Here is a 19037-nt window from a genome sequence, read left to right as displayed (position 1 = left end):
TCAGGCATTTGCATTAATAAGTTGCAGCCAATACACGACATATGAGAGAGTAAGATATGTGCCATTCTGCCTAATCTGTCATTAGTGGGAATGTGAGTAGAATACTGATCCCAGGCTGTCTCTTGCTGCTGCTAGTGGCATACCAGGCAAAATAAAATAAAAAACCAACAACCCCAACCAAACCAAACAACCATGGCTTAATCTGCAGTTATATAGTGTTAATTAGCTTAGCAATGCCATCCTTTGTGCTTCAATGTTGAGTGTGAGAGAGGGGGAGCTGGAAAATAAAGCTAGATCTTCACTGAATTTAGAAAAGGGACTTTGAACCAGCCTGAACTTCAGCACAACTTTCACCTGTGTATCCTCAGGCTGTGCCACTGGTGCTTAGACTGGCACAACCACAGCAGGTGAGGTTAGAGCCACACTCACCTAAGAGACAAAGTGGTGAACAACAGATTCTTCTCTGACTAAAGTCACAGTGGAAAGCACTGCAATTCAAAGATCTGATAGGCAAGTCTATGCCAATCATATCCACTGAGTTTCCCTGCCATTATAGCAAGGGAGCATAGGTTTATTGGCAGGGTTGACTAATTGGGCACCACATCCTGATTTGTAATTTTCCCTGGCCTGAGGGATGAGGCTGAAGACGTAAGCTGCCTCTAGATTATGCTGAAGTTGGATATTTAGCCTAAGTCCTCTCTGGAGAATAACTGGACAAATACAGGCACCCTAAAGACTGTTCATCCTACCCTGACTAGGTGTCTGGAGTCTTGTCTCCCCTCCCACGTCCAGCTTCAGTCTTAGATAAACCACTTGATAAAGTGCCAGCTCTTTGTAGTGCATCATAAAACACTGTGCAGTATTCCTAGTTCTGCGCCTTGTACACAGTGTTTTAACTAAACTAAAACATAAAGTGCTTAAATCTTGCAGAATTTTTCTTTACCATCATGCAAAATTATTAAAACGTGCTTAAGCAGAGTATATATCTGAATCTATGGTTACTCGGTTATTTACAATTAGTTAGGATTTGAAAATTGATATTAAACTGTACCTGCACCATAGCTGTGCACAATCCAAAGATTCCCACTGCCAGCAAGTTTTCCTGGAGCCATATTTTCACAGTTTCATAGCAAGGCTAAAAAAAACCAACAAACGAAGAATATTGTATTAGCCATAAATACAGCTCTACTCTCCTGGGAATATACAGCCAGAAAAAAAATGGATCTGACCTAGCTGCTATGTAGCCTGGATTATCATTTCAGTGCTGGAGCAACTACAATGTGTTTTTGGGTTGAAGGTTGAACATGGAGTACTAATCCCAGTGACACAAAAAAAAAAACCTCTAAAATGCTGCATGAGCACTGCTCCATGTAAATTCAGTCAGTAACTAAAAATACTGTGTTGGTTTTGACTGGGGTAGAGTTAATTCTCTTCCCAGTGGTGGGTATGGGGCTGGGTTTTGGATTTGTCCTGAACACAAGGTTGATAATCTGGAGATACTTTTGTTATCATTGAGCAGAGGTTACACAGAGCATGGTTTTTGGTTTCCCTATTGAACTGTCTTTATCTCAACCCACTCTTTTCTCACTTCTACTTTTCTGCTTCTCCCCTTGATCCCACTGGTGTGAAAGTGAGCAGGCAGCTGTGTGGGGCTTAGTAGCCAGCTGGCTATTACTATTAGAGCAAATAAACAAACCCTGGCTTTGGGTCCTCTTTGCCCTCTAAAACTCAACCAGAAGCAGCTAGAACCTTACAATGAGGCTTTCATTTTCTCCACATTTCAGGGAAATAAACACTTTTTATAATACATACAGATACATGAAACCAAACAGACCCAGAGTGAGTGGCTCAGTAGCTGCTCCTGCTGCACATGGGCCCATTTCATACCATTTTCCGTAATTTCAGACTGCACTTCTCCATTATTTTCTTCCTGCTTTAAATTCTCCAGTAGCTGTAGCCTTGTACTACTAGTCCAGTTTTGGGGAGGGTGAAATTGGCCCAAGTGAAACCTTTCTTTAAATAATGATGTCTGCAAAACAACCTTGTGCAAAAACAGTGCCCCTTTGTCTGGTAAATGTTCATGGCCAAGAATTGTTCAGCCTTTAGTTAGGGGTTTTTACCTATGTATTAATGCCCATCAGAAGCTAGAGGGTTAACCTGCACTGCTTTTCTTGCTATCCTGAATAAAACAGAAGAACTTTTCAGTCCTTAAATTAAAAAAATTACCTGAAGCTATTCAAGAAGTATAAGGAAGCTGTGTTTGATGTGAACTCAGCCTCTGTGAGTACCAACTCATGCATATGAAATCTCACTAGAAAGTGGCCAAGAGAGCTTTACTCATTGTCTTCACAAACCATTAGAACAGCAAAACTGAAGTTATAATTCCACTTCATCAGGTGGCCTTACTCCACACCCCTCCTGTGTAATTGCACTACCTGTAATTAGTACAAAGAATTGCTGAGTTAATTTCAGAGACATATTTAGGCTCTGACTATCTGTTCCAGAATGATCTTGCTGAGGCCATTGTAGGGAAATTATCCCAAGGAGTTTTGAATTTGATTACAGGCAAGTGCAGAAACTCAATAAAAAAAAAAGGTTCTGGCAGCTCAGCAGAACAGTTCCCACTCTTCTGTGCGGTGGAACCCCTGAATGAGAGCTCCTGGTGGGAGAAGAGTGCTCAAGACTCTCACAGTCGTCTTGCCTCAGGACTGCCTGGGCTGTGATAAGCTATGGCTGCTGCTGCAGGGCCTGTGTGTGCCTTTATTGCTACCTGACTCCAGCAGGTGGGACACTAAAAAGGACATTCCTGCCATTTCCTTGCTAGATGTCAGTAGTCTGTGCTGCAGATCAGTGCTGGAATGGACCTGTCTGCAATGTGAAACCACAGCTTAGAACCTACTGAAAGGAAACCAGCTCATAAAAATAACTAAATAGGGGGTTTCATTGGAAGTCAAAGGCCAAGCTCAACAGGAGCCTTCTGAAAGCACCTGATGAAAAGTGAATTAGGATAGATGAATGAGGTGCACATCTTATCATCTGTGCAGCCCTGCAAATGCCTACCTGCCTGCCCTTCACCTGGGCTGCAAGGCAGCTGCTGCCATGTGCTGCAGAGCTACTCACCGCTTTCCACCAGGTCCCTGGGGAATGGAGCCCACAATTCTCACTGAATTCTAAGCAGCAGGAGTCTGGCACCCGGGTTGTGTTGTACACTTCGAACCAGTCCGTGTAGTTGGAGACTCCACAGCATCTGAACTGGAAAAAGATGAACCGAGGTGATACCATAAGCGTGATCCGTCACTGACTTCTGCCTGTTCTGACTTTGCCTCCTGGAGCCTGACACTCAGTGCATTTTGATTACACCAGCTGAGGCTTGAAATTTTAAAGTAATACAGTACTCCCTCAGCTCTACCCAAACAGACCCTTTTCTCCACTCTTGTATTACGTTTAAATATGGCCCTGTATGCAGTTAATGTTGATGCAAGAAGCAAAGGCCCCTATTTGCAACAGGAGGATACTGCAGGAACTGAAGTATCAAGTACTGAGATTAAGTTATTGACTGACCAGAATTATAACAGTTGTTTGCAGCTTGTCAGGAAAAAAGAAACAGGTACAGCACCCAAGAGATGAAGATACTGGGATCTCTACAGCACACTACTTCTGGGATCATGATTGAAGTAAACAAGGTGAATTTCTCACTAAGCTGTTAATTACTCATCACCTTTGAAAGTCTTTGCCAGTCAGCAAAAGATGTATTTTCTCCTCTTCTCTCTGTGGTGCAGTTCTTTAATGTCATCATCTGATGCTGCTCTAATAGCTGTGCCTTAAGCGTCTGCCTACAATGACACACTGAGTGCAGAGATCACAACACTGCTAATTCAGAAGGTCTGTTTGACTTTGATAGTGGGATGAAAGGTACAGAAACACACATTGGTACAGGGAATGGCTCTGTGGCCATCTTCCCCTTGGGAACTGGTATATTCCTATGATAGGAAATAAGCTAGGACTCGTTATCATATAGATGTATACACCATCTGTCACCCCTATGCAAAAGTATGAATTTGTTGGTATTTAGACTTCAGCATCACTGAGTAAAACAAGACAACACTGGACTGCAGAACTGCTCTCTGCTATTTACAGTACCTCACACTTTTTCAGGGCTATGCCAGCCACCTACATAGTCCCAAACAAGATCTTATATTTTTTTTAGATGTGGTTTTTTATAAGCCTGAAGAGTATTTTACATCCCTATAGAGACCACTTTTCTTGTTTCTGAGAGACTCATGATCATGCAGACATCTGCATCACCAGGGCCAAAGACCTAACTGAGATCTTGATGTTTACACTGGTTGAGGGAGAGTTTTCCTTTGCTATGTAATAGTTGTAGAGTTCAGTCTGCAGTAGAGTTGCAGTGTTCAGGTCTTGTTGCACACACAAAATGTGCCACTCCAAACCCATAGAGGGCAGAGGTGTCACACGCTCATGCATCATATGATGCTTCAAGCACTCAGAAAGTACTCCTTGATAGAGACATTTCACAGTGCTCACAGCGGAGTTTTTCTTCTGTCAAGAAAAAGTCAGAAAACTTTCCTGGACTAACATCTATCCCTCCAAGCTTCTGGTCTGAATTTTGATTCGGTCTGTGGCAGGACTCAGTCCTCCACTTGCAAATGTTTGATTTGTAAGTTTACAGGCTTCATTTTCTAAAAACTGACATGAAACTAGAAAAAAGTTTGTGCCTTTCTTTTTTTTCCTCTATGTTCCTGCACAGAAAACAGGAGGTCCATGTGTAACAGGTCCCAAAAGTGGGTAGGAGCAGCCTGGAATACATGGCATGCATTTGAAGAAGGCTGGTTTATTTGGAAATCTAGCAAGAAGAAGGTCTTGCAGGCTGTCATCATTAGAGTCAGGAGGCAGCTCTTTGATAGACAGTGAGAAGTGACAGCTTGTAAACAGCAAGCCTTAAAAATGTGGCTCATCTGTGATGTAGAGTGTGCAGTGGTAAGGGCTGAGACATTTGAGTGATGTTCTGGCCAAACACAAGTGACACAAGTTTGCATGAATCAGAACCAGACTCCTTCTCCCCATAATAATGCATGGCTGAAGGTGTCAGGCTGACAGACTAAGGAGATGAAGATGAAGCACGGGTTTTGTAGCCAAGAGCTCACTAAGAGGTTGAGGACAGCTGCTCCTATGGAGCCTGTAAAGCAGGAGGTGGTGAGGCCATGAGCTAGGATTGGGACTCCAAAGGTAAACCACAAGGTGAGACTAGAAAGGGATAGAGTTGCAAAGATGAGCTGCTGTTGGACACAAACTGCCTGCCCACACAGATTGTCTGTACAAGAGCACAGCAGACACAGAAATGGGAGAATGGGCTAAGAGAAGTTCAAGGTATAAATAAAGGATATAACCCAGAATCAATGGTCTTGGGACTGCAGGAAATGTCTGTAACTACGACTGGAAGAAATATCTTTGGAAGACAAAGGGAGGATGAGCAATGGGATTAAGCAGTGGATGATCCATAGCCCTACTCAAGAGGAGGTGATGAATACAGCAGAGTTCTAACACCACAGACATCTGGGAATGCAGAAGCAAGTGAGAGAACACTGCTCAGTAAAGGCCAAATCCTGTGACCGGCATCTCTAGGGAGCCAGGGACACTGATCCATGGTCAAAGATGCAGGAACAAGGAAATGAGCAGCAGTGGGATCGAAATGGGTCACCAGTACAGATTCAGCAAAGGGCTGCAGAAAGGCAGATAAGCTGAAAACTCAATAAACTCAGAGACTTCACTATGGATGTCCAAGTAAAAAAGAGAGAGTGCAGGAGTGATTTTGGATCATGTGACAAGCAACTGATTTATCCCAGGCTGATGCAGCTGAGCAGCCAAATTGTTGAGGGAGATGGGTCAAATTTCTTCTCAGTTACAGTGGTCTAAATAAACATGAAAAGGCATTACACAGCAGCAAAAGTGAGCTGAATTTGCTCCCTTTAGTGAAGCTAATAGGTTTTCTGCATGCCTCTCGAATTACTGCCTGGTTAGTTAAAAGTAGAAGTGCTCAAATATTGATCACAAAGATGTTGGGAATGAAGCAACATTTTAAAAATTAATGCCTGTTTCTCATTTTCTAATGATCTCCACCTGTGACTTTAACCAGTCCTGGTGGGTAAGGAGTTTAATGCAGTTCAGGGTAACTTACCTCCTGAACCATCAGAATTTTAGTCATGTTTGAGAATCACTTTGTAAGCTTTCATAGTCTTCAGTCATGACACACAGAATTCATCTGCTTGTGTTTCTGATCCTTTTAAGGTTTGAAACGCTATTGAGAAAGGCTGAGAGTTTGGTTAGCTGAAGGTATTAAAAAGAAATCAATAGAATGTTCTGATTTGAAACAGCTCCCTGACCTAGAGGCTTACTAGGACTGCAAAATGAGTCCACTGCCTTTCCTCTCATACACTTTACAGGTTTGCAGCTTAACCCAACTCCTTCACTGGTAACTTGAACATCTCAGGCATCAGCCAAAACTGCAGCTTCCTCTTAAAAGACAGGCCCTGTTTTTTCCTTGTTTCCAGTTTCTTGGAAATGGTAGGCTTCTGTTAAAAAGAGGAAAACCATTTCTCAAGGCACAAAGGCTTCAGAAAAGAAAACCTTCCTCAAAAGGTGCTCAGGCCTTTCACACTTAGACAATCACCACTCACAATCATGACTCACTGTGTGCACTGGGCATCCCCACTCTGTCAAAACTCTCCTCTGATTTGTTACTGGCCAGTCCCAGAGAAGTCAAAGGCCATCTAAATGTGGTTCCTTGGAAAAACTTTTTCCTCCTTTTTCCAGCCAAAGCTGCCATACACAGTAGTACCTAATGAATGCAGGATGGACATGAGCTCTATCTAAGTAAATCTTGAGAAAAATTAACAACTATGCCAGAGTGTCTAAGCTACTGCTTTAACCACTGCTCAGGCTCTGAAAAATACTTTTACAAAGAAAGGAGCATATGCAGAGGGTACAAAGGCTCATTATGATTTCTGTTACTGTCATGGTTTTTTTGCATGGCACTATTTTTTTTGTGAGGCTGCTGTTTTCCATCCACATACCAACAAAGCCCATGCCTTAACCAGTGACTGATGTCTCCCATGAGGAACAACACTGACCTGTATGGCAACGTGGTTGCTCTTCTGTGGGTTTTGTTAAAAGCCTTAGGAGACAGGATGCAAACAGCAAGCCTGGGCTGGGACTTCCCTTGCACAAAATTCCCTTGTATCTCCCTAGTCCTCCAATCAGTGATTACACTCTACTGATTAGGGATGTAAGAGATAATGATTATTACACAAAAACCCCCCAAGTTGGCATTTAGATAGCTCTATTCAACTGCAAAGTGTTTTGCATAATTAACCATGATGGGATTGTCTTTGCTGCACCTCTGCAACAGTCTATTCCCACATAGTTTTGAAAGATACATGTGAGAACCAATTATGCAGAGTGGCAAAAATGGATCTGTGGGAGCTCTTTGCTGCTCTCCTGAGTGGCCAGCTTGGGGAGCACAATGACTTTGACACTGTGGTACTGCCAAGCTGGCACATGGAAATTTCACAATGGCCGTGAGAGAGTGATGTCCCCTGGGCTGCACACAGCCTGTGGGATGGCATTTTCTTGTCATCTTTTGAGCTCCTGGGAGTTAGCTAACATGAGTTTAATCTGAAACTTTTAAGGTACTCTTTAAACCATAATGGGTTTCAAGACCAAAGGAATTATCAGGACAAATGACTGTGATCTGCAGCACTACAGAAACCACAGACTATTGAGTCCTGCCTCAAACCCAAGCTGGTCACTGAACATGACCATTTCCTTTAGGCAAAAAGCCAGCTCTTATTCTTTAGAGAAAAAGGAATCTACTGTGCTGCTGTACAATGGCATCCTACCACCAGATACATCTAACTTAAGCTTTTAGCTCCTGGATCAATTACAGAGCCCTCTTCTCTCATAACCCTTTTTCCTTCCTGCTCTCTTTTTAAGGGCTGCAGTCAAATCACTACTTAATCTTTCTCTGTTTATATATTTAAAATTTCTCACCATAATGTCACTTTCTGAAATTCTTATTATTCTTTGACATCTTTTCTGAATCCAATCAACTCGTAAAGATTTTGAAAAAGTATGCTATGTGAACTAGACATTGCATATATTGTTAAATCTATTTTACACAAAGGAGAGCAGAAGTATGGTATTTATATCCCATGAGTCCTCCAAAAACTGCTTTTTCCACCACCTTTGCTATATGCTTTTAAGAGTTCTTGGGGTGTCACTAAAAGCAGGTTAATACTTACTGCAAACATTTTAATATTAGTAGTTTTTATTACACATAATTAAGTTACTTTAAAAGAGTAAACTTTCTAATATGCTGGATATAAGCAAAGATAATAAAAATTTTATCTGTATTTCACATGGCCTTCTCTCGGGCTAGCACCACAAAATGCATTTCTCTTGTCAGCAATTGATGCCTTCTCATATTTGTTGTATTGGAAAAAGGAAAAGGTATTGGAAAAGGAAATTATTAGCAATACTGCAAGATGCTGATGCCTTTTAAAGGCAGCTGAAAGAACTTTCCACATGCAGTTGCTGAGATGCAGGAATGGAATTGGCTTGTTTACTGGACCTGAGCTATTTGTCTTTCACACACAGGAGTGTTGTAGGCAATCTACTGCAGGCAACACTGACAGGTCCTGCAGACCCAAAGATCTGGAGATTGGCCAATCAGTTCTTCTGTTCTGTTAGTGATCTCAAATGTTTAATTTCTCAGATTATTTCTTAGCAGCCTGTTGCTCCTGGTACCTTGTATTGTCCACAAGAGGAAACTTTGGGAGCACTGGGAGAGGTTACTGTCTTTGATCCATTTAAGACATCAGGCAAGACTAAACCCCTCCTGTCTGTTCCACACTTGCACCTCTGGAGGAGAAACTGAGAAGCTATGCAAGATTTTTTGAGTGAAGCCAAAGTGCTTCTGCCTAAAGCAGAAGAAAAGCTGGAGCACTTTTCCATTCAAGAAGCAGAGAACGTGAAATCAGAAAGATCATCCCCAGGAGAACTGACTGAACTGAATATGAAACAAGAAGTACAGAGCTAATAAACCTGAACTGTCAGTGATGGTGTTTCCTCAGACAAGGATAGGAGGCGAAAGCCAGCTACAAGGTTCACCAGTGCTTAGCAGATGAACACTGGCAGAGGCCAGTCAGAGAATGAGGACAAAGGAACAGCAGTGACAACACAGCAAAAAAAATTCCCAGTCCACCTGTGATGTAGGATGTTTGAATTCTGCTGGGGAAAACATACTGACTGTAGGAGGAGGTTGCAAACATGGTCTGTTTCCATTTTGATTCATTAGTGGGAACAATAGTAGCAGTGAAAGGAGACAGGACAGAACTGAGAAGGTGGTAGAAGAGGTTCTTTGCTATCATGCTATTGCTCTTCATCCCAACATAAGGCACCCTTTGACTTTAAAGAGAAGGTACTGCTTATTTCCTGTCTGACCAGCTCCTTCACCCTCCACATAGCCCAGAACTGCATGATATTTAGGCATCAACTTTATATAGCCTTCTAAAAGGAAGAAGATATTTCCTGTCAAAGGAAAAATAAATAAAAATTGCTGCTTGTTACACAAAGCAGACAGTTTAGTTGCTAATATGCTGACTAGGTGGGAGAGAGTGGCTTGGGATTTGGAGGTTTGATTAGGTTCACACCCAGAACATGCTGTTACAGAACCCAGAAGTTAAAGAAGAGGAGGTAAAAGAGAGAGTTCAGACTTACATCTGTTTGAATGATGCTCCATGCATTGGTGAGGCCAATATTTCCATCTGTCCCATACAAGTGAAGTCCTTTCTTCAGGTCCCGCTGAGCATACTTGTCGATCTAAAACCAACAATAAAAGACACAGAACTCAAAATTTGCTGAGTATCACATTTCAGAATCAAAGTGCACAGAGCATGGAGATGTTGGACAATGGTCCTGTACTGAAATGAATAACAGTTTAACCAACACATTGTAAATAACATGAGGAGTTCGTCTTGAGGAGTTTATGTTCCTGTTTCCCATCACAGAGACCTTTAATACATCCTTCCCCTTCTCACATAACTACCAAGAGACTGGACTCAGTTTAACCACTCATTTTTGTAAATAAGCCTATCTATGAAAACATTCATCTACACACAGCATTTCCTTTCAGCTTAGTATCTTTAATTGTGACCAAGTGCATTAATGTGTACTCTTCCATACTGGAAAACAGAGAGACATGGTGTATTCCCCAGTGATTGCCCCTCTGGAACTCATGATTCCAACAGGGAGGTTATGTGTGTAAAATGATGCAACCAATGCTAATTTTGAGTTAACAGAGGTAGCAAAGGTATTCTGTTTCTGCCATACACTTGGCTTTTACTTCTGCTTTGTGCAGTCAGAATTGTTTTCTGACTGCAGCTGCAAAGAAGGTAGATGCATAGAATCTTGCATAGTGTAGAAGAGGAAATTTCCAACCCACTACATCGTAATTATTATGGGGAAAATATAAAGTTACTCAACAATACGACTCTACAAAAACACTATGACATCAAAAGCTCATCATGTCCAGGAAGCCACTGCTGTAAGTGCAAAAGACTGTGCTTATCTGTCCAGTTCTTTTGTTTCCCTCCCGAAAGTTTACCAGCATCATGTTGAGCCAGTAATAAAAGAGCTTTGAGGCAGTACAAGAAAGAGCACAAGTTAAGATTAAGTACAACTTAATCTCAGCACCTTAACTAACATGCAAGGCCTTTCTCACAGATGCCTTCCTTGAAGAGTAGGTGCTGTGATCCCTCTGTAATTATCATGTAAGCGGCTTTTGGCTTTACACAGAGATTATACAGTCACTGGTACGTTAATTAGAACAGAACACCAAAGCTGAAAGCTGTCATTAAATTTGGAATTAGTTGAGAAAATTACAGGCAATAAACTATAAACTTAGATGTGCTGGGGATTCCTAGCATTCATTTAAGAATTAGATTGAACTGCGTTTCAGCTCTGCACTTACCCTCAGCTCCCTGTGTCTCAACTGGACCTGCTGTGGTCTCCAGCAGAGCCATCAATTAGGACAGAAGGGCATGGTTGTGATGCCAGTCTCAAAGAGGCTTGGAAATTTAGTTAATGTCCTACAGAGGCAGTGAGGTAAATTAATTGTTGAAAAACTCATTCAGAAACTGACAGAGGTGAAGAGGAACAGGGTAATGAAGGACAGGTGGGGACAGAAATCCAGCTAGGCAATCTGTTACCTTGAAGATGAAAGGGAAAGGTTTATTTTGAATATTTATTTATCTCACCTGAGAATATCTGCCCTGTAGAGTGAGAGAGCTACACACCAGCCTTAAGTTCATATCAGCACTAATATGGAACAAAGGAGAGAGCAGTGATTCGTATCTAAAGGGTAAATGCCATGTTAATAAAAGGATGCAAAATGCAAAGTTTGCATTTCCTCACTCAAGTTTTGCTTTGCAGTCTTGACATCCTGTTTGAGATGGACACTAACATAATGATAATTCATTAACTTAACATTCAGAGAAGATCAAGAGCAAAGTTTTGTTAGTTCATGTGTGCTTTAACATGGTCTCAAGAGATTGTGTCACCAAGCATTCCTGCTTTTCCTTCTACCTGGAGAAGCCTCACTAGCAAGCAACTTGTTAAGGCAAAATGAAAGCAAGGCCTCTCTTCCTCATAAAATTAACCACTTTTTCTGCACAAAGAGTGCAAGAATGCCTTTATACTGGGAACACAGCTGGCATCAGATTTCCATATTTCAGAAACTGAGTAACCAGCAGAGCATTAGTCAAGAAAACAGGTGCTATGTGACCAGTTTTCCCACTGCTATTTCAAAAAGCCTCAAAATCAAGTCCTGCACATGGTATGACCCATCATTATTTGTTGTTTTAAAAATAAAGTGCCTGCTTGAATCTTGCTTGGAAGAGGATGTACATTTTTTTAGACTCTCATACCACACGTGTGTCTCATTTCCTTGTCTCTCCCTCCTCTCTATACAGGCTACAACTTTGAAAGAAGCAAACACATGTTGTGGAACAGTGTTGCCAGACTTTTTTTACCTTTTTATTTCATGTCCATTGAGAGGGAAGGCATCTGAAAATGCCAGTTTTACACATATACACACAAAGAGAACTTTATATTGATTTTAGTGATGGGAAAGATAAGATTTTACAAAGTTCTTCTTTACTAAAGTTTTCATCTGACCTTCTAATCAAGTGTGCTGTACAAACAACAGCGTGCTACTCTCTGAAGAGCAGCTGATTTAAATCTCTTTGTCACAGAGCTACTCCTTGAAGCATTCACACTCCTCTGTTTGCTTACACTAGGGTCAAAAAGGTGTTGATCAAACCCTAGGAATAACCTTGTCCAGAATAACTGAGTTTGTGAGTGGCACTGGGCTCCAGGAGAAAGGGGGAACAGGGATCAGCCCTTGGCCTCCTGGCACTTGTGTCTGCAGCTGAAGTACCAGCAGGATGCCCCCCATGCTGTCTCCCCTGTTTCCATTTGTTATTAATGTGTTACCGTGCATGAATTAATCAGTGTTGATGTAGTCTTGGACTTCCTAAGAGCCCAGACCAAATTAAACAGGAGCACTGCTCTTGTTCCCACTGTGAGGAGCTCAGTCCCTGCATGCAGTCCTATTAAAAGCACATTGACCTTTGCTCAAATAACCTGTGTGCAAGGTTGTAAGATGGGTATTTTTCCCCCAACTGAAGCACTGCTTGAAGCTCTAGACATATGATTCCTACTGGCTTTGACTAGAGAGTAAAGTAAGTAAAACTCAAGGCCTTTTTGTGGGGCACACCTGGCAAGTTCTCTTCCAGGTCCTCCTCTTTCTTTCTAACCTCAACTTTTTTCCTTCCTCAAAATATTTTTAGAATAACAGGAACTTTTCAATATGCCCTTATTCTAATTGTAAGTTTCATTTAAATGAAAACTCCCAAAACACCCCCAGCTGTCTCTTCTGCCTTTAATTTGAATTTTTCAGAAAATGATCTTTCTGAAAATGAAATGCTGCGCCACAGTGATTCATCACATCTCCTGACAAATGATCCTACCCAATATTCACCAATCTGTCAGCTTCCCTTGTTTATCTCTGAGCTACCAGTCCTCAGCCAGGCAAAATGTCTATCTCAAATTAGGACTGAAGTATTATATTTAATATTCTGCAATTTGAATCTGCTGCATTCTTCCATACACGAGCCAGGCCCTTCACAAATCACAGCTCTAGTGAAGTAGCACAAAGAAGAATAACAAAAACTCTCTGCAGGCAAACTATTGCTCTAAATGAGGTGCCTGTTTTTAGACATGTGGAATACCAGAGATTTCTTTAGACGAAAGAGTTTCTGAAAGATTTGGCAGCAAGAACCTTTTATCAATCTGTTGGTGAAGAAGAGAAAAGTTCTTTTCCTCCTTGGGATTTATTGGTCAACAGATGAGAGGTGAAAGCTTGAAGCTGGCACGCCATCCATGCGAATTCTGTGAGCCCTGGGTTCAGACACACTGGAGCCTGGCCCATGCTTATCAGCCCCATCAGGTTCCAGTGGTGTTTCTGGTAGGTTCAAAGTGCCCCAGTGTGGTGATCCACTGCAATCCATGCCTTCAAGAAAAGCACTTCTCAGAGCAGGGCATGCATATTGCTGCACTTTTTCTAAGCTAAGAAAGATTCTCTTCCTACTGCAAAGAGCAGCAATACTTTCTCACTGACTTCCATTAGGCCCTAATAGGGCTCTTAAATCTCTCACTGTCCTATTACAGACTTTCTAAAAATATATATTCTGAACTAAGGTGGACAAGTCATGTGCAGAGAGTTTCAGGCAATGAAGGAAACTCAGTATTTGAACTGAAGAAGAGAAAGCTACAAGAGATTTGGCAGGACTGGAGAGAACCTGCCACAGAGGTCGGAAAAAGTGGCTGGAAGCTGGATGCAGTTAGAGAGAATGGGCAGGGATCTATCTGAGCTTCACCTAAACTACAGCTGGGACAAAACATTACTCCAAAAAAATCTTACTCCAGCCTGCATATAAATCCAGGCAAAATTTAAGTGTTCTTTCTTAATCTGTATTCCCTTGAGACAGCTACTTAAGCTGTAGCAATGTACATGTAAGGCTGCTTTTACTGTCAGCTTTATCCCCTCATTGCCTCAGAAATCCAGAGCCTCTGAGCAGAACTGTGCCTGGCTGGCTGACAAGCCCAGCTGGAGAAGCCAGCACACTTCAAGAGGACCTGGGGCTGTCAGACTCCACCTTGTCTCCTTGAATACGACAACCTAAGAATAATTGAGGATGAGATAAAAACTGTGTAACAACAGCGACAACAAACTCCTGCTTAGCACAGACATGCTGAAAGCACTACATGAACATTCTGCACTGCAAGCACCCAGGTCCATAATTAATTCCATCTCTGTTTTACAGATGGGAGACTGTAGGGGCCTTTTCAGTTCCTGGGGGTAGTTTCACAGACTTCTCACTCTCTGTCTAAATGAAAGGTTTTGGAGTTTATGTACTTACTATTAAGGCATGAAACAGAAGACAAATACTGTTCCCTGAGAAGCCCAGTCCTGTAATTTTGCTGCTGATAATCAGGAGGAAGTGCTTTGAGCAAAACATCTTGGGCAAACAGGAGGATTGTGTCTGAGCAGAACACAGGTATTATCAGTATTTACAGCTAATATGATGCACAACTTTGATCAAACTGAAGCTCCAGCAATACTGAAGACACTAAGTTCTTTCCCTGTCCCAGCACACTGAGAGGGAAGGTGGCTTTGCTGTAATGTTCTCTGGAATAAAGGTCAAAAGAAGACTTTGGAGAGATCCTTATTAACTCCTTTTGAACTTGTTGAAAGCATAAGATGTCACTTAGATTGGGCATAGCCTTCAGGAAAAGGCCAGAGGCTGCCAGCAGCATCCCCAGCTTTCTAACCTGCAGGCAACTGGAGACTTTTAATTTCAAGCCTCAATGCTTTCCTACCACAACCTGGACAATACTTCTACCCAAAAAGTCCCCTAAACTGGAGAAAGCCTCTCAGCAGTGTTCCAATATAGGTAAGCAAATATTCTTGACCTTTCTGGTGATTGCTTCCCCTACCTCTCTGCCTCTCCAGCAGAACAGGAGAGGCTCTAAGGAAATGACACAATATCCGATAGTATCCCACCGGGCAAAACTTTTAATTTAATGCCTTGATAATCATTCTCTACAAATAGCAGACAGTGGGAAATCGAATGCAAACAGAAAGTGCCTAATCTATAAGGTCATTTGTGGGAGCCTTTGCCTACTAAGAAGAGATGAAATTGATTGTACCACCAGGTAAGACTTGTTTTAAACGAGATGTCCCCAAGCCTGTCTATAAGAAGCTGAGAGCCATAAATGCTCTCCTCACCACCGAAATCTTCCTTACACCATCTGCCTATAAATAGAAGAATTTTAAAGATTTTAGTAAATAACAGATACTGCATGATTTTTGGTGGTATTTAGCAGTTAAGGGACAATACACTCATTTCTTGCTGGTATCATCAACATTTCACATCTCCAGAACACATCTCTCAGCACTGTGGGATTCCCTTCCTCGCTTTTTCCCCAAATGTGAAGCAACTTCAGGACTTCATGTTTAGGGGTTTTCTTTTGTGGGTGGGTTTTTTTTTGTAATTGCTTCCTTTAACCCAGAAACCCTCTAGTAGTGAATTCTCCTAGCTTGACTGCAAAAGCCAACATCAGGCATCACTTTAAGGATCTTCTAAACCTTAATAATTTAGTTGAAATACTTATTGCTCCAGCGGTGTTTGATACCAAGAGACATGCACTGGCACTGGCTGTGTAACTTCGGAAGAGTAAAGAATACAGGAAAAGAAGATCAAAGGAAATGGTCTGGGAGCAGAGAGAATGAATGTTTCTGAAACCTACTGGCTTAGATCAACTGAGGTAAGACCTTTCAGCTGTGCCATAGGCTCTCTACACAGTCTTGAAAAGTCATTGTTTCTCTTGTTTCAGCTATTTGTAAAACAAAAATAACCTGACTCTAGTCATGCCATAAAGTTAATAATATAATAAATAACTTCCAGTAGGCATTTGAATACCAAACCCAAACTAGAACAGAATCTGAGATGATGAATGGAGTTTCTAACCTGAGAGAGAGAGGAACCTTCCTGGCACTTAGAGATCAAACAGGTTCATCAGGAAGCAAAGGGAAGATCAAGTACATCTTGTACTGGCCTGGAGCAGGCAATTGGTGAAACTAAGTGAAAGAGTCTCCTTCTGTGTGCTCTGGCAAGAACCAAGAAGTTGCAATAGTGTTTAATAAGAAAGTAATAATGTCAAAGAACTTGGGTATTTCAAACCAGTGCGTCCTGGGGCCACGGTTTGTGCAAATAATTACTGCAGTTTCAGTCACTGTCTTCTGCCCACAAGCACCTGCTTGTAACTCAAGTGCAGGCATCAGCAACCAGCTGAGGCTGCAGGAAAGAAGCCACTAAAACATCCCTGTACTTCTCATACTATTCAAATGCCAATGAATGCCACAGCAGCTTTAGTTCCTCTGTTCTAAACAGGAGATCACAAGGATGGCAAGTCACTAGACTCTGCAACTCAACATTTTTCATGCAAGAGCAAATTCAAATGTTTCCAGCAAACTGCACCTGATTTTGCCCAAATGATGCCTTTAGAAGTCCAAGGGAGAGACAGACATTTTATCATTGTTTAGCTTCCTATTATTGCTGGTGTAAGGGGAAATACACTGCTCTGTAGCCAGAGGCCACTGCCATATAATCTGTTCTTAGGCACAGCAACAGCTGAATTACTTGTGTGTCAGGTCCCCAGGTTTGTTTAAATAAAGTACATCATAACAAGCTCAGAGACACAGGCTCAAAATGTTAAGCTGCAGCTGTGCAGTTTCTTGGCTCATTTAGAGAATGAAGCCAGTAGCAGAGCCAACACCGTATTTAAGTTGTCTGTCCGTATGGCACCTGAGCACAGGTAATTCCCAATGAGACAGTCCAAGACTCTTTAAGAAAACTCCCAACCTTCTTTATTTTCAGTGAAACTAGGGATAAAAGCTTTAAATATGAATTCTTGGCTTGCTGCTTCTTAAATGCTGCAGCAGACACGAGGAAAGGGCTGGGTAAAACTAGGCAGGTAAATCAGATCAATTGCTTACTCAAAAGCCTGACACTGCAAAGCAACTACCATGTTATTAAGTCAATTCTTCTTAACCATTATGGATTTTGGTGACAAAAGCCTCACCACTGTGTTGGACTAATTTCAGGTGAGCGAACACTGAAGTGCATGGTTTTTGTGACATACCTAATTAAGAAGCATTCAATGCTGATTCTGTAGAAGGAAACTTTTGTTTACACATAAATAGGGTCTCCTTCAGATTATTAAGGTGGTTGGGAAAAAAGAATACCCATCCTTTTTTCAGTGACACCAGCAAAGCTGGGAGTCATTGTGGTCTAAGTGTGCCATTTCTTTTCCAGAATCAAACTCCCTTTGCAGCAGGTTTTTTTCATATACTTGCTCCAAAGCTGACTGACACAAAAGAGCTTCTGTTCCCTTTCTCCAGTTACATTTCCCACCAACTGTTGCTCTCAGCAAGCCTCCTCTGCCTTCACACATCAGCCTCGTGCTCCACAGATCTCACAACCTACCCTCAAAGCCCTCGCCTCCCTCCCTCCTGCACCACTCCTCCTACCCACTTCAATCCTCTTTCCCCACACAATGGTCCTGATTCACTCCTTTCCTTCCTGCCCTGTTAATGGTAATTTTGGCTTGGTCTCTAGTGGTCACAAGACCACACCTGTGCCAGGGTGTAAAGACTCCTCTGAACTGTGCTCATGTATTGAAATCCCACCCACGCTGAATCCAGGCCAGCCGCAAAGGCAAACATTCCTTTCAAAAGCTATGCTGAGCATATTCCCCGGTTATCTGTATTCAGTCTCTTTACCTTTTGTTTTCTTTTTAAATTTTAAAATAGATAATCACTTTCATTTGTCCTCAACAGTCATCAGTATAACCCCAGATAAGCAAAATGAGAAGGATCCTAATTAACATGATACATGCTGTTGAGCCTTTGTTTGCCAAGAGACATGAAAGGTGGGTTGCATTTGTGTTTGTTTCAAGTGCTAACAACCTGTTATCTCTAACTATGCAGATCCAAAAAAGAGCACCAAACACCTCCTCATCACCTAGGGATGCACATGTCAATAGAGCTTTAGATCCAATTAGCTGCCACAAAGGCTTCAGGACTGCAGAGGCAAGCGAAAGCAGGGAGACTAGGCACTTCCCTTGTAGGAATGAATGACCCCCGTGTGATTGGGTACCAGGAGAGTGACATTGGACACATAATCCTTTGCAGATGCTGTGGGGTAGGCAGCACTTTGCTCACAGAGATGAAGAACTTGGCCATTTGCCCACTGAGCCATTTGCTGCAGCCCTCCCATGGGATCAAAATTGACTTCAATTATTTACCATACTCATTTACTTAGCTTAAAGGTGAATGAGAGAGCATTCAAATAAGAGAGAGCACCACTAAAATATCAGAAGAGGAGGGATAAACAAGGCAAATCATGTCCTGTGCCCCCACTGTGGTAAGAGAAGATGAATGAGGCCCCCACACCACATAAATGTGGGCTATCTGCAAACCCATTTATCCAGTTAACTTAATTTCCTCATACATTTATGACTTTGGTAGAGAAATAAAAGCCAAAGTACAGATTTGTCCACTGCTGTAAGGTAAAAACAACTCTGCAAACATCAAAACAATTACACCCTCTCTGTATCAGGCCTCTGGTGTCACCTGAGGCTCGCTGGGGCCATGGGGAAGGCTCTAAGCTCCTATGGTTATTCACAGGCATTGCCACCTCTTGGTGTCAGAGCTGCTCTGCTGAACACAGACCTTATCTCCACTGGCACCAGTAACAACTGGGCAAGCTGTATATCAGCTGGGGGAGAGTGGGGCTGGCTAATTTCCTCACAAGTAGAAATTTTCCCAATTCCTC

The 19037-nt window shown here is 42.0% G+C and overlaps 1 protein-coding gene across 8 annotated transcripts in view; it reads right to left on the bottom strand.

The window, feature by feature from the left end:
• The window catches only part of TSPAN4 (tetraspanin 4), a 414148-nt gene that overhangs the window by 10215 nt on the left and 384896 nt on the right, over positions 1 to 19037 (bottom strand). For all 8 annotated transcript variants that reach the window (XR_004418137.2, XR_004418138.2, XM_033061612.1 and 5 more), the window contains 3 exons: positions 9796 to 9897; positions 3121 to 3252; positions 1052 to 1135 (listed from right to left, as the gene is read on the bottom strand). Coding sequence is in view for 6 of the 8 variants with exons in the window: in XM_033061612.1 (XP_032917503.1) it covers positions 1052 to 1135; positions 3121 to 3252; positions 9796 to 9897 (318 nt within the window). In the remaining 2 variants the exon portion in view is untranslated. The remainder of the gene's footprint in view (positions 1 to 1051; positions 1136 to 3120; positions 3253 to 9795; positions 9898 to 19037) is intronic.

Source organism: Catharus ustulatus, chromosome 6 (assembly GCF_009819885.2).
Source record: "Catharus ustulatus isolate bCatUst1 chromosome 6, bCatUst1.pri.v2, whole genome shotgun sequence".
Lineage (NCBI taxonomy): Eukaryota > Metazoa > Chordata > Aves > Passeriformes > Turdidae > Catharus > Catharus ustulatus.
The sequence above is the reverse complement of the archived record's forward strand: the minus strand, read 5'-3'. Positions and strand labels throughout refer to the sequence as shown.